This window comes from Schistocerca cancellata, chromosome 3 (genome assembly GCF_023864275.1).
Source record: "Schistocerca cancellata isolate TAMUIC-IGC-003103 chromosome 3, iqSchCanc2.1, whole genome shotgun sequence".
NCBI lineage: Eukaryota > Metazoa > Arthropoda > Insecta > Orthoptera > Acrididae > Schistocerca > Schistocerca cancellata.
Window position 1 is genome coordinate 914,245,887 of NC_064628.1, and position 16,474 is coordinate 914,262,360.

General features: G+C 38.2%; 1 protein-coding gene across 1 annotated transcript in view; it reads left to right on the top strand.

The window, feature by feature from the left end:
* LOC126175990 (probable tyrosyl-DNA phosphodiesterase) overlaps positions 1-16,252 on the top strand; it is a 121,739-nt gene extending 105,487 nt beyond the window's left edge. Inside the window, exons 10-11 of the mRNA XM_049923099.1 lie at positions 13,374-13,593; positions 14,939-16,252. Coding sequence (XP_049779056.1) covers positions 13,374-13,593; positions 14,939-15,082 — 364 coding nt within the window. The 3' untranslated portion in view covers positions 15,083-16,252. The remainder of the gene's footprint in view (positions 1-13,373; positions 13,594-14,938) is intronic.
* Positions 16,253-16,474: the final 222 nt, after the last annotated feature.

Below are 16,474 nucleotides of genomic sequence, written 5' to 3' on the forward strand. Positions count from 1 at the left end.
TAGCTAACACTTGGTTCAAGAATCATGAAAGAAGGTTGTATACGTGGAAGAAGCCTGGAGATACTAGAAGGTATCATATAGATTATATAATGGTAAGACAGAGATTTAGGAACCAGGTTTTAAATTGTAAGACATTTCCAGGGGCAGATGTGGACTCTGACCACACTCTATTGGTTATGAACTGTAGATTAAAACTGAAGAAACTGCAAAAAGGTGGGAATTTAAGGAGATGGGACCTGGATAAACTGACTAAACCAGAGGTTGTACAGAGTTTCAGGGAGAGCATAACGGAACAATTGACAGGAATGCGGGAAAGAAATGCAGTAGAAGAAGATTGGGTAGCTCTGAGAGATGAAGTAGTGAAGACAGCAGAGGATCAAATTGGTAAAAAGACGAGGGCTAGTAGAAATCCTTGGGTAACAGAAGAAATATTGAATTTAATTCATGAAAGGGAAAATATAAAAAATCAGTAAATGAAGCAGGCAAAAAGGAATATAAATGTCTCAAAAATGAGATCGACAGGAAGAGCAAAGTGGCTAAGCAGGGATGGCTAGAGGACAAATGTAAGGATGTAGAGGCTTATTTCACTAGGGGTAAGATAGATACTGCCTACAAGAAAATTAAAGAGACCTTTGAGAAAGGAGAACGATTTGCATGAATATCAAGAGCTCAGATGGAAACCCAGTTCTAAGCAAAGAAGGGAAAGAAGAAAGTGGAAGGAGTATATAGAGGGTCTATACAACGGCGATGTGCTTGACGACAATATTATGGAAATGGAAGAGGATGTAAATGAAGATGAAATGTGAGATATGATACTGCGTGAAGAGTTTGACAGAGCACTAAAAGATCTGAGTCGAAACAAGGCCCCCTGAGTAGAAAACATTCCTTTAGAATTACTGACAACCTTGGGAGAGCCAGTCCTGACAAAACTCTACCATCTGGTGAGCAATATGTATGAGACTGGCGAAATACCCTCAGACTTCAAGAAGAATATAATAATTCCAATCCCAAAGAAAGCAGGTGTTGACAGATGTGAAAATTACCGAACTATCAGTTTAATAAGTCACAGCTGCAAAATACTAACACGAAATCTTTACAGATGAATGGAAAAACTGATAGAAGCCGACCTCAGGGAAGATGAGTTTGGATTCCGTAAAAATGTTGGAACACGTGAGGCAATATTGACCCTACGACTTATCTTAGAAGAAAGATTAACGAAAGGCTAACCTACAATTCTAGCATTTGTAGACTTAGAGAAAGCTTTTGACAATGTTGACTGGAATACTCTCTTTCCAATTCTGAAGGTGGCAGGGGTAAATTACAGGGAGCAAAAGGCTATTTACAATTTGTACAGAAACCGGATGGCAATTATAAGAGTTGAGGGACATGAAAGGGAAGCAGTGGTTGGGAAGGGAGTGAGACAGGGTTGTAGCCTCTCCCCGATGTTATTCAATCTGTATATTGAGCAAGCAGTAAAGAAAACAAAAGAAAAATTCAGAATAGGTATTAAAATCCATGGAGAAGAAATAAAAACTTTGAGGTTCGCCGATGACATTGTAATTCTGTTAGAGTGAGCAAAGGACTTGGAAGAGCAGCTGAACGGAATGGACATTGTCTTGAAAACAGGGTATAAGATGAACATCAAGAAAAGCAAAACTAGGATAATGGAATGTAGTCAAATTAAGTCGGGTGATGCTGAGGGAGTTAGATTATGAAATGAGACACTTAAAGAAGTATAGGAGTTTTGCTATTTGGGGAGCAAAATAACTGATGATGGTCGAAATAGAGAGGATATAAAATGTAGATTGGCAGTGGCAAGGACAGTGTTTCTGAAGAAGAGAAATTTGTTAACGTCGAGTATAGATTTAAGTGTCAGGAAGTCGTTTCTGAAATTATTTGTATGGAGTGTAGCCATGTATGAAAGTGAAACATGGATGATAAATAGTTTGGACAAGAAGAGATTAGAAGCTTTCGAAGTGTGGTGCTACAGAAGAATGCTGAAGATCAGATGGGTAGGTCGCATAACTAATGAGGAGGTATTGAATAGAACTTGGGAGAAGAGGAATTTGTGGTACAACTTGACGAGAAGAAGGGATCGGTTGGTAGGACATGTTCTGAGGCATCGAGGGATCACCAATGTAGTATTGGAGGGCAGTGTGGAGGGTAAAAATCGTAGAGGGAGACCAAGAGATGAATACACTAAGCAGATTCAGAAGGATGTAGGTTGCAGTAGGTACTAGGAGAGGAAGAAGCTTGCACAGGATAGAGTAGCATGGAGAGCTGCATCAAACCAGTCTCAGGACTGAAGACCACAAGAACATAAATAAAATTGTGAAAGAAAAAAAGAGAAAAAATTATAAGCATTAGAAAACCAAATAACAGCATTATTCATACATATATCTGCACCATTTCAACTGGCCTTGTTTTGTTTACCTCTTTAATAAGGTCATTTAGAAGAAGAATTAATGTCTTAATAATAAAGTTACAATTGTACACCAAATTAATTGGAATCCATACCAGCAAAAGTCCTGACTTTTTGATTGAATCAGGACTCCCCCTCCCCTTTTTTTACTCACTGCCTGGAAGCTGTGTATTCAGACCTTGTCATCCAGTTCAAAAATTTTTTAGCCCTGGACTTTTGTATCATTTTGTTACTTGCCCTTGCCAGCTTCCAATTATTGCAAATTTGTGCTGCATTGATTTCTTCGGACAAAGGTTGACTGATCAACTTATATGCAAGCGTAAGGCTGGTAGGCATTAGCTTGTAGTATTCATATAAAGCAGTAACAAAGACAAGGGCAGACCAATGAATGAACTGATCCCACTGGGAATGTCTTGGTGGCAGTAGGCTATGAGGGCAAAGTGAAAATTGCTGTTAATCCATTCCATGAAGAAAGGGGTGGGATAATATGGTGTTGTAGTAGTATGTGCAATACTCTTCAAAACAGAAATCTCAAAGTAATCTAGATGTAAAAGCTGTGGCATTATACTGGCATTGCCAAGGGGTACCAAACAAGTACTGGCAGCTATACAAGTGGTCCCTTGTCCAGTAGGATTGTGTGCCACAAACAACCAACAAGTGTGGGTGAAGGCATCTACACACACAAATATGAATCTATTTCTGTAGAAGGCGTGTATATAATATACATGTAATCTTTCCATGGATGGTGTCACAAGTTTGAGAGCTAATAATCACCACTGGATACTCATTGGTCTGCCAATTCTACAGACCTTATAAGACTGGACCCACTCTTTGTTCTCCTTATCCATCCTTTGCCAGGAAAAATCTCCCAGAATCTTGGTCTGGGTTTTAAATATCTCCAAATGACTGACTCATGGTAATGTTCATGTATAAGGGGTACTGTTCTGTGGACAAAACTATCTTACTCTGGTTGCTCTCTTTAACTGGGCAACAAAGAAAATTTCTGTTTAAATATTGGGTTGGTGCATAAGTTCATAGTGTTTTTCCGTAAGTTTAATCAACAAGACTGATACACAAAACAGAGACTTTAGTCATCAATAGCACATTCTCCTTCACTATTTACAGCAGTCTTGCAATACTGAGGTAACTTTTTGATTTCATGACTGTTGAAATTGTGGTTTTGAGGTGAAGAACTCGTAAAGCCATGTTTGGAGCACATTTTCATCTGGAAAGGAAGTTCCTTGAAGGTCATTCAATAGGGTAGAAAAGGTGAAGATTGGAGGGCACAAGATCAAGTGAATAAAGTGGGCGTGGAATTACTTCCCAACCCAACCCCTGGATAGCATTTTTTGTCAGTCTAGCAGAATGTGGACAGGAGCTATTATGGAGTAGCATCACTTCTTCAGTCTTCCTGGTCTGTGTTCTTGTATTGTGCCTTAGTCGTTGACAGTAAATGTCAGCAGTGGTAGTTACACTTCGGCGAAGCGATTCATAGTACATTGCACCATTGCTGTTCCAGCAGGTGCATAAGATTATCTTTTGTCGATGCATGCAGGTCTTTGTGTGGGGAGGTGGACTCAGTTATTCCTTTCTTTTCCTTGTGTTAGCCTACAGACACCATTTCTCATCACCAGTAACAATACAGGATCAGAATGGTCGCTGTTATTCAAGATCCAGTTGATGACAAAGATGCACCTGTCAATTTTTCTGATTTTGGCTTAGAGCATACGGTACCCACTTACCTGAATGATCACATTTGCCAGTTCTCAAGTACACTGACATGGATCATTATTGTTTAATGTGTTTAAATGATCTTTATCAAACCCCGAAGGGCTTTCTGATTGTGGAGAGTCACTAATGTCAAAACAGTCCTCCTTAAAACGAGAAAACCATTTTCTCACCATGATCTGTCCTATGGCATTATCCCCATGGACGGTGTAAATGTTTCTGGCTGCCTCTGCCTGTGTCACCCCTCTGTTCAAGTCAAACAGAAGAATATATCGGCAATGTTCCAATTTGTCCATTTGTCACTCAATTTTCTGGCATCCACAGCTCTATTCACCATCTCCAAATGACAGTATGTAAACTCAAATAGCCAAAAGGAACTACAAAAAAAAAATCACATTCAGTAAATAAACCTGTAGCAAACAGGAATACCTACATGCAAAACAAAAACATTACAAATTTTTGCACCAACCTAATAATAGCACTTAACACTTTATCCATCCTTTATCTTCTTTTTAATTTCCCTTCAGCTGATGTTAGTATCTTGATGTTTAGCAGTGCCTAAACAACATGGGAAGATGGATGAATACTGCACTAATGTATTCGAGCTGACAATTTCCTTTAGATGTCTGCCCCTCTAGGTTGCTCACTATCATCTTCCACAAACATATGACTACAACTGTCAGCAATAATGTTATCAACCACTTGTATGAAACATACTCTAAATTGGTTCGTGGAGATGCTGATTGCCCATCTCAGTGTGTTCCATCCGCCTCAGTCTTCCTTAACATCCAACAAAGGGCCAGGGCATCCGATTCGAGAGCTGCAGATATATACAAAACTTCTCAAGTGTGGAAATCATGCCCAAGCTTCCAGTTTATGAACTGAGTTTTAGCTTCTAATGTTAATAGTTCACGAGAGACATCACCTATTGGGCATGTCCTTGATACATGTTTCTGTGAAGTAACTGCTGCTGTGCCGAACATACGTGCATCAGTTTGAACTATAAATTTCTTTGATAAGTCGGTAGTCACCATTATGGGTGCTGTTGCTAAAATGGTTCAAGGTCCTCAAAGGTAGCTTACTGGGAAGGACCCCCCCCCTTTTTTTTTTAAGTCATCCAATGGGCTTGCAGTTTGAGTAAAGTTAGATATGAGCTTTTAAAAAAAAAAAAACCTGATTAACCTTCCCACAGCTAGTGGACTGATGCAGATAGCCTGGTGTGCCTCTGATAAACATAAATACCCTGGGGAGAAACTGTGTGTCCCAAAAATGACATTAGTGACTGTATAAATTTTACCTTAGAAGGCCCAACCATGAGTCCTGTCTTCTCAATTGAGGCAAGACATCAACATGAAATTTTCATTGAAGGTAACCAAGTCATTGAACTTAAATTTGATATCTGAAAAAATACTATCGAACCTAGGACAAGACTGCTGCTCCAGTTGAGAAACCAAACAAAACACTGTACCATTCATTTCGATTCCAATCAGTAGCAAATACTGTAACTGGATTGGCATCTTCAAACTGTAGAATTTGACAATAGGCCTATTTGAGATCTCTGGCGGTGAAGAATTTAGACTTACAAAACAGAGAAGCAAGAAGGTAAATTGGGCTATGAAATGGACTGGGAAATTATCTTTTTGTTCAATACACAATAATCTAAGACAGATCAAATTCCCCCATCACATTTAGAAACCAAATATAATGGATGAAGAGTATGGAGAATGGAATGGTCTAATAATACCATCCTGAAGCATTTCATCATTGACTAATTTGAGTTGTTTCATCCTTGGAAGGGAAAGTCTGCCAGTGTTTATCTGACCAGATTATTATCAGTAAGCTCAACATTGTAACCACCGAATTGAGTGACCCCTTATTCATCAGTAAGCACATCTGGACATGCCTGACATACATGGCACAATTGCATGGCCTTCTGGGGAGCTAGGTGGCTAAAATTGTCGTGCTTTTGTTTGTCTGCCCCTCTCATGGCTTTTATGTTGGATAAAGTCAGAATCAGGAATCACTGGAGCTGCAGCTGACCTATGAATTCTCCCAGCAAGCTTAGTTTAACAGACTTGACCACCGTGCAATTCCTGAGTCCAGTCTTCCATGAGGGAAATCGACAGACTGATTTGTACTTGTGTTGCCATTCTTTGCTAATTAATGATAATGAGCTCTGTGTGTCATGTAGAGCACAACCTGTTTTCTCATTTATGCAAAGATATGTAAATGGGAAGGAACAGTAGAAGAAGCAAATGTCTGGTTACATATCACTGGTCTGCCCACTCTAATCTTGCCTCTATTCCTCACACTTAGTGAGTCAGAATTTTCATGGGTTGCTTGGCTGGAAACCAGGATAATCACACTTAAAACTGTCAAGGCTCCCACAGCTAAAACACGTAATTGGTATTATATTGCTCTTATAAAGCCTTCCGTGTCTCTCGTGACATCTTCAGTTCACACATCCCAGTCTCGCTTTTTATCCTCATAATGAATGGCCTCAACCTGCCATAGCATACTTTGTAAGTCTTCAAATGAATGTGGTATCGACACAAGCAACAACCTCAACCTATCCTCTGGACCAATCCCTTCGAGAATATTATTTACAACCTTGATGCATCTGATACTCCACACATGCTATGCTCTGGTTTGGGTTCCGTCACTAATTCCTGCAGTGCATGAGGAGGTACCAATTCCTTATACAAATACTGACAGAATTCATGGATGCCACCCCTTGCAAGCCATAATTCTAAGCTCATATTCTATTTCATCCTTTCTCAAGTCGCTCACTCCAGGTACCCTCTTTTCACCAATCCTGAAATAACCAAATTTCAACAAGTATAAGCATTCCAAAATTTCTAGCTACAATTTGACTACTAATTAATAATAAACCATTGTAGCCATAGGCAAGTGGAAGCACTGGGTTGATATTGTATGTTATCCTTCCCAATATTCATTAGAAAAATAATTCCATCAAAATTATCAGGCACCAAAGCCCAAATAAAACCAAGTTTTATAGCCATTTTTTTACAATTTACAAATGACACACACATTGGCATGCTTTTGAATAACATACAGATCTACCTTCAGCAACTCTATCCTGATAAGAAAACCGCCTCTGAAATCTCCACACGAGTTGCTAGTTGTCATTTCACAACTATTGATGGCATAGCTGTGCTATCAGGGAACTGCCACATTTAGTAGCACTTCCAACTTGATCAGCTGGCAAAGACAGTGCTCTCACCCAGCTGCAATTACGACTGGCTGCCTGGTCAATGTCATTCCATCTAGCCCTGGTCCAAGAGACCCTGCCACTGTACTGTGTGTCCCCTGCTGCCTTCAATCAAGCAAGCCATACATCTGGCTCAGAAGTGTTGCTCAACACAACCACCAGGAAATTCAAATGCCATGCTGGCACTAAGAGAACGGTGTTGTGTCCATCACACCGCAATAAGATAGTAAATAGCTGCAAAGATTGGCAACTTACTACAAACATTCAAAAATTTAAAATTTTGAACTTCACAAAACAGAAAATGGATATCCTAACACTACAGTGTCAATGAGTTGTAGATGAAATCGGTCGACTTTTACAAATACATGATTGTTACAAATTGCAGGGATGTGTAATGGAATGATCATGTGGACTCAGTCATAGGTAAAGCACACAGCAGATTTCGAATAATTGTTAGAATAGTAGTCTGTAAAGGAATAGTAGTCTGTAAAGGAAATGCTGACAAAACACTTGTGCAGCCCATCTCAGAATATAGCTCAATGGTGTGAGGCCTATACCAAATAGCTCTAACAGGCAGTATCGTATGTATAAAAAGAAGGGTGGTATGTATGGATACAGTTTTGTTTGACTCGTGGGAGAATGTCATGGGGAAGCAGAAAAAACTGAAATGGCAAACATTTTAAGAGAGATACAAACTGATCTGTGGAAGCCCACTTGTTTAGTGTGAAAGGTCAATTTTCAGTAATAAATCTAGGAACAGCCCCTACATATCAGTCCTGTAGGGATTATGAGACAAGATCAGATTAGTTACAACATACACAGATGTGTTTAAGCAGACGTACATCATGTGTTCCATGTTGTTGTTGTTGTTGTTGTTGTTGTGGTGGTCTTCAGTCTTGAGACTGGTTTGATGCAGCTCTCCACGCTACTCTATCCTGTGCAAGCTTCTTCATCTCCCAGTATCTACTGCAGCCTACATCCTTCTGAATCTGCTTAGTGTATTCATCTCTTGGCCTCCCTCTACGATTTTTACCCTCCACGCTGCCCTCCAATACTACATTGGTGATCCCTCGATGCCTCAGAACATGTCCTACCAACCGATCCCTTCTTCTCGTCAAGTTGTACCACAAGCTCCTCTTCTCCCCAATTATGTTCAATACCTCCTCATTAGTTATGTGATCTACCCATCTAATCTTCAGAATTCTTCTGTAGCACCACATTCCGAAAGCTTCTATTCTCTTCTTGTCTAAACAATTTATCGTCCACGTTTCACTTACATACATGGCTACACTCCATACAAATACTTTCAGAAACAACTTCCTGAGATTTAAATCTATACTCGATGTTAACAAATTTCTCTTCTTCAGAAATGCTTTCCTTGCCTTTGCCATTCTTCATTTTATATCCTCTCTATTTCGACCATCATCAGTTATTTTGCTCCCCAAATAGCAAAACTCCTATACTTCTTTAAGTGTCTCGTTTCCTAATCTAATTCCCTCAGCATCACCCGACTTAATTAGACTTCATTCCATTATCCAGTTTTGCTTTTGTTGATGTTCATCTTATACCCTCCTTTCAAGACACTGTCAATTTCATTCAGCCGCTCTTCCAAGTCCTTTGCTGTCTCTGACAGAATTACAATGTCAGCGGCGAACCTCAACGTTTTTATTTCTTCTCCATGGATTTTAATACCTACTCCGAATTTTTCTTTTGTTTCCTTTACTGCTTGCTCAATATACAGATTGAATAACATTGGGGAGAGGCTACAACCTTGTCTCACTCCCTTCCCAACCACTGCTTCCCTTTCATGTCCGTCGACTCTTATAACTGCCATCTGCTTTCTGTACAAATTGTAAATAGCCTTTCTCTCCCTGTATTTTACCCCTGCCACCTTCAGAATTTGAAAGAGAGTATTCCCATCAACATTGTCAAAAGCTTTCTCTAAGTCTACTGCTGCTAGAAACGTAGGTTTGCCAAACTGATCTTCCCTGAGGCCGGCTTCTATCAGTTTTTCCATTCATCTGTAAAGAATTCGCATTAGTATTTTGCAGCAGTGACTTATTAAACTGATAGTTCGGTAATTTTCACATCTGCCAACACTCGCTTTCATTGGGATTGGAATTATTATATTCTTCTTGAAGTCTGAGGGTATTTCGCCAGTCTCATACATATTACTCAACAGATGGTAGAATTTTGTCAGGACTGGCTCTCCCAAGGTTGTCAGTAATTCTAATGGAATGTTTTCTACTCAGGGGGCCTTGTTTCGACTCAGATCTTTTAGTGCTCTGTCAAACTCTTCACGCAGTATCATATCTCCCATTTCATCTTCATCTACATCCTCTTCCATTTCCATAATATTGTCGTCAAGCACATCGCCCTTGTATAGACCCTCTGTATACTCCTTCCACCTTTCTGCTTTGCCTTCTTTGCTTAGAACTGGGTTTCCATCTGAGCTCTTGATATTCATGCAAGTGGTTCTCCTTCCTCCAAAGGTCTCTTTAATTTTCCTGTAGGCAGTATCTATCTTACCCCTAGTGAGATAAGCCTCTACATCCTTACATTTGTCCTCTAGCCATCCCTGCTTAGCCATTTTGCACTTGCTGTGAATATCATTTTTGAGACGTTTGTATTCCTTTTTGCCTGCTTCATTTACTGCATTTTTATATTTTCTCCTTTCATCAATTAAATTCAATATTTCTTCTGTTACCCAAGGATTTTTACTAGCCCTCGTCTTTTTACCAATTTGATCCTCTGCTGTCTTCACTACTTCATCTCTCAGAGCTACCCAATCTTCTTCTACTGTATTTCTTTCCCGCATTCCTGTCAATTGTTCCGTTATGCTCTCCCTGAAACTCTGTACAACCTCTGGTTTAGTCAGTTTATCCAGGTCCCATCTCCTTAAATTCCCACCTTTTTGCAGTTTCTTCAGTTTTAATCTACAGTTCATAACCAATAGATTGTGGCCAGAGTCCACATCTGCCCCTGGAAATGTCTTACAATTTAAAACCTGGTTCCTAAATCTGTGTCTTACCATTATATAATCTATCTGATACCTTTTAGTATCTCCAGGCTTCTTTCATGATTCTTGAACCAAGTGTTAGCTATGATTAAGTTATGCTCTGCGCAAAATTCTACCAGGCAGGTTCCTCTTCCATTTCTTAGCCCCAATCCATATTCACCTACTATGTTTCCTTCTCTCCCTTTTCCTACTCTCAAATTCCAGTCACCCATGACTATTAAATTGTCGTCTCCCTTCACTACCTGAATAATTTCTTTTATCTCCTCATACATTTCATCAATTTCTTCACCATATGCAGAGCTAGTTGGCATATAAACTTGTACTACTATAGTAGATGTGGGCTTCGTGTCTATCTTGGCCACTATAATGCGTCCACTATGCTGTTTGTAGTAGCTTACCCGTACTCCTATTTTTTTATTCATTATTAAACCTACTCCTGCATTACTCCTGTTTGATTTTGTGTTCACCTGACCAGAAGTCTTGTTCCTCCTGCCACCGAACTCCACTAATTCCCACTGTATCTAACTTTAACCTATCCATTTCCCTTTTTAAATTTTCTAACCTACCTGGCCGATTAAGGGATCTGACATTCCACGCTCCGATCGATAGAACGTCAGTCTTTCTCTTGATAACGACGTCCTCTTGAGTAGTCCCCACCCGGAGATCCGAATGGGGGACTATTTTACACAAGAGGACGCCATCATCATTTAATCATACAGTAAAGCTGCATGCCCTTGGCAAAAATACATGAATGGAATTGGTGAAAAAAAAAAAAAAAAAAAAAAAACCTATCAACTGGCACAGTGCTATGCATTTCACAGTTGTTTGCAGAGTATGATTGTTGGTGTAGAAAACTTGAAGCTCTGCTTTTTCCTACAACTCTGTTTGGCTGTTTTCTACTTTTCCACTTCACAAAAAGCCACATGCTTTTTACAATTTGAAGTTACTATTTCTGTACAAACTGAATGTATTTCAAAATCCAAGACATGGTGGCTCTTACCAACATTGAAATGGCAATGAAATTTGGTGCAGTTCAATCTGCTTAAAAGCTCACATAAATGTTCCCCAGAATTACTAAAATAATATTGAACTTCATTGAAAAAGTTTAAAGTTTTTTATAAGGTAAGTAGTTTTCTTAAATCTTTAAATCTGATATGTTACAAAAGCTTTTCGAAACAGAATTTCTGTCTTTGTGTATTCACTCTTTCTTTAACACATTGACAGTCATGTGGCCACCAGCAGCCTCATGGCAGTCAGTATGTTGATTAGAATTATTAGTATACTTTGCAAACCTCACTAAATTCCAGTGTGATCTGGTTTGTATTCAGTTTTGTTTATACATTGAAAAGACATAAGATTGTCTGTGGACTGAAATGGATTTTACAATAAATTGAACTTTTTTTCTACTTATCCTGATTGTCCATCAGTAGTCTTTTTTTGCGTAGTTGTCTAGTTGAACATTCATGTAGCCCTTCTTTAGGACATTCAAACAACATGAAGTGTAACTTACAACTTGTATTGTTGGAAGCATTACACCAAAGAAGATACATCAAAGAGGTGTTACTCCCAAGTCATTGTGTCTTTCCAAAAATAAAATGTTCTTCATCAGTTTTGATTTAAATTTACAGCATCAGTAACATAATCTATTTACGTTAAGATTTATATTCTTTCATGTGAGTAAGTTTGTGTTGTCTCTCATTAACGATTGTACCTCTGATTTCATGTAGTCTCAGTGCCAGCATTTTAATGAAAATAAACAAACATTTATGTCATACATTTTCATAATCTTTTACAAATGTTTCAGTAGTCAATGATGTTAGATATATATTTATTATTATAAGAAAATTTCCAAAAGAACTTAATACATACAGAAATAGCAAAGTATACAAAATATTCTTGAATTAACAGCATTTGGGTGCAGGCGCTATTCACAAGAGCATTTCATGATGATACATAAGTTTAGTTAATATAAATGACTTGAGAGTTTTGGTTAAAGTTAGTTGGAAACTTCTGTACTGTACTTGTGTATAAATGAACAAGCATGATGAATTTTGTGTTAGTGGGAATTTTGTTGGAAGTTAGGTGAGATCATATTCTCGAGAACTAAAGTTGTCTTTATTTGGGATCAGTGTTACTTTAGATCACATGCTGTTGTTCTGTTTGTCAGTCTGAGGTATTCCTTTTGAACCACACGCAGCAATAAGAGCAGTGAAGTCGTGCCTTACATCATTACAAGTAATAGCGAAGAGACCTCCACGCTGTACGCTGCTCCAAGGAATTTGTATGACCCAAACATCTGATGGACAATAAAGTCAACTAAATTAATGTTTTCGTAATGGTGTTCATTTTATCACATAAATGTTAAACTTGGTCCAGGACAGAGCTGCTGCATATTAAGAGAAGAATAAATTGTATATTTATGTTCAAATTTTTGGACTGATCCTTTAGTGGAGTTGCAGATTGACTAATAACTAAGTAGTATGCATCAGGAATTTAATGACTTCTGCTAAATACAAAAGTGTTTAACATTTGTGAGCTCTCGAAGACTTACTAATAAATAACGAAAGAACGACCCTATAAGTTGTATGTGTGATATTAATTAATATCATATTGTTTACTAAAGTGATTGTTTACTAAAAATGAAAGTGTGGCATTTTCAGTTCCATTACCATATGAATTACTTATTTTATAGTTTTAGTAACAGCTGCAAATGTGAACCCGTGTAAGCAAAAAGTGTATTTTCATATACTGAATGTAGTTTTGCTATGCAGACACCACAGAACTGCAAATGTGGAGGCTCTGCATGTAGATCTCACCAGTAGCTATCTGGCACCTTCGCACAATATTCTATGTACTATTTTACCTGTGGAATAAACACACTTGGTAACAGTAGTCGTGGTGTTTTGTACAATGTCTTTTTTACTAACATGTCTACCAACAGGAATACTGAAATTTGTTTTCAATCTGTACAGTGAATGGAAGAGTGACAGCCGCTACCGTTCAGAGGCTATGCCACATATCAAGACATATGGCCGAGCATCACCAGACTGGACCAGCCTAGCCTGGTTTCATTTGAGCAGTGCCAACTTGTCAAAAGCAGCTTGGGGCATGGCTAGCAAAGGAAAGACATCTGGTTCTGGGCACTACATTATGTCCTATGAACTGGGTGTACTGTTCCTGCCACAGTTACTGGTTAGTGCTGAATCACCTCTTTCGTTTCTTACAACCCCCCCCCCCCCCCCCCCCCCACACACACACACACACACGATACACAACAGCTCCCCAGTGTTTACCTTAGGAGTACATATTCTAAGGTAAAAAAAAATTATTCCTAGCTTCCAAACTAGTAATTCATTATTTAGCACACTCACAGCATCTTGGTTCCTCTCGTCCAAGGGTCTGAGTAACCTGCCCCTCCTTTCTAACCTTCCACATCTTGTCGCTCTTGCCTGCAAGAGGGAGGAACTAATAAGTTTCAAATGCTAGGAATAGATATTTTTTACTTTTAATATGTCCATTAGCAATGCTGTATTTTTGCCCATGATGGTGAGTACTGGTGATCCACTTGTCTTAGTGTAGCTCCATACAGCTCATATTTTTGAGGAAAGTTTTGAGAACAACTGCAGATTATCTGCTTCTCAAGGAAATATGCTACAAAATAAATATGTGAAAGAGGGCTGGATTCATATCACAAAAGTTTGCCCTCTGCATCCAGTTTCCACCCCCATCTGTATTGTTTTTTTGCTTTGGCATCTGTACATGTGAGTAATACATATTGCTGTTTACTGCAGTCCAAAGAGAGAAGAAATTACACAAGTATGTTAAACTAAGGAAATGAGGGCTCATCATCAGGTAAGTGGTGGATAACAGATGAGAAAATAAAGGCTACAAACGGGTGTTAACTTGTGCCTGCTTTAAGGCCTAACAGATAAGTGACAGCAGGGTGGTAAAATAATTCCGTTATATTCTGCTGTCTCTTTTTATCCCACATTTGTGTGTGTGTGCGCGCATGTGTGTGTGTGTGTGTGTGTGTGTGTGTGCGTGTGTGCGTGCGTGCGTGCGTGCGTGCATGCATGCTTGAGTGTGCCAGTAAACAATTGATCGCGAAATTCAAAGATCTACATCACAATCACAATCCAGCACATTTTTTGCCTGCTAGCTTTTTACATAGTTCCAAAAGCAAGAACTGTTCCAAAATTTGATGACATGAATATTATTTCCTTTGTATACACTAATCATCTACTAACATCTAGATTACTGTGCTGTGTTATTTAAGTAAGTGCAACTACTTTAAATTTAATGTGGGAAGCACTTTCAGTTTTTACTTCCATTTTCTGTTTTTCAACTTGACATATCATATATCTTGTGCATAAAAGAAAAATAATACAAAAGGAGTTTAAAAGATAGTTTCACAAGTGAAAGGCTCAGACCAGTTCTGCATCCCACTAATAAATATGAGTAGTGTATCTTCAGATGTACTGTCACTATACTTTTTTTCTTATTGTATATTTCTAACATTCTGATATTTACTTTACAGATTGGGAAGTCAGAGTTTCGTGTTGGTAATACACTGGGGAATAGTTCAGCACCTTCATTTCCTCTACCATTCGATGTTCCACCTACACCATATGGCGAAAGAGATAAACCATGGGTTACTGAATATATGACTGTTAAATTTTAATATGTAATATTTTGTGTCAAGCACCAATGTATTGTCACATTTTGTATTAGTGCCTTTATATGAAGCACAGTTGCAAAGAACATTAAAACATTAATTTCCTAAAATAAATGTCCAATACATAATTTTCAAGAACACTAATAAAGATCTTGGGTTAATATGTTAGGCATGTTTTACATTAGTATTCTTATTGTAGATTAAGGGGTAACTTTTATAAAATTTAATGTTTTTGCATTATGGTGTTCTGTGATCCTAAAAAACTTCTAACAGCTACAGAATTTAAGAGTGCTACACATGAATGGGAGTAGTCTGATTCCTGTCTTGAGGTCAGATGGCACTTATACAAGATAACTGCATATAGTAATGAGTGAGTGTCATCCTTTTTCTAGCCATAACAATTAGTGTATTTCATAGAATTGCACATAATCTTAACTCGACAACATCAAACTGTTCATTGTCTTTGCAGTCATCTTTGCTCTGGCTTGGAACCACCAGTGCATATCTCACCAACATCGTAGTAAACTAACTGAATAACATGGATTTTATCTCCTGCTTAACCCATAGGTATATTATTGCATTTTATGCACTACTGGTGTTCTGTACAGTTTCAGTATGTTACAGTCCCCCTTAAAGACCACTAAACAGTTGTAATTTGAGGACAGGAAACTGAACAATGTATTGCTGCCTTACTTTGTGCCACTGTGCAAATGCAACTAGGAAATCAGTTCATTTTAGATAGATGTTTGAATTTTTATTTTGTGTTGATTTGGTGCATCCAAATTAAATGGCAGAAGTTATCCACAGTAACATTCCAGAATTTAAATTCATGGAACAGAGATTTGAGAGGCACACTGACTCAAAGAGGCCACAAGACAAGTGATTGAACAGGCTGCTGCTGATGATGAACATAAGTTTATTGTCATATCTGCATGCCAAGAAGAACCTAACCAACCACAGGATAAGGATACTGCGAAAGGTACCCTTATAACTTAAAAAGCAAATGGCAGAGCATTTACGTAGAGCGAAACTTGAGTAACCAGTGTATTTAGTACCCATTAGGTTGCTGAAGAACATCATATGTAACTCATTATTGTATAGCTCTTATGTCCTGTGCAAGAAAATTTAAGGTAATCAGAGATATAACTTTGTTTCATCACTGCTTCATTTTAATAAGACTGAGATGTTTAAATAAGTTTTCATATATTTGTTAATAATTTATTTTCAGTATTTCAAATAAATGACAAAAACATCCTCAGATGAAAATGGTTTAAGTAAAACTGAAATCATATTTAAAGTATACAAGAAGGTATCAAGAAATATTCATTAGTTGACATAATACAGTGCAAGAAAATAAGTGGCGACAGTTCATTTAGTTTAAATTAAAACAAACATGCA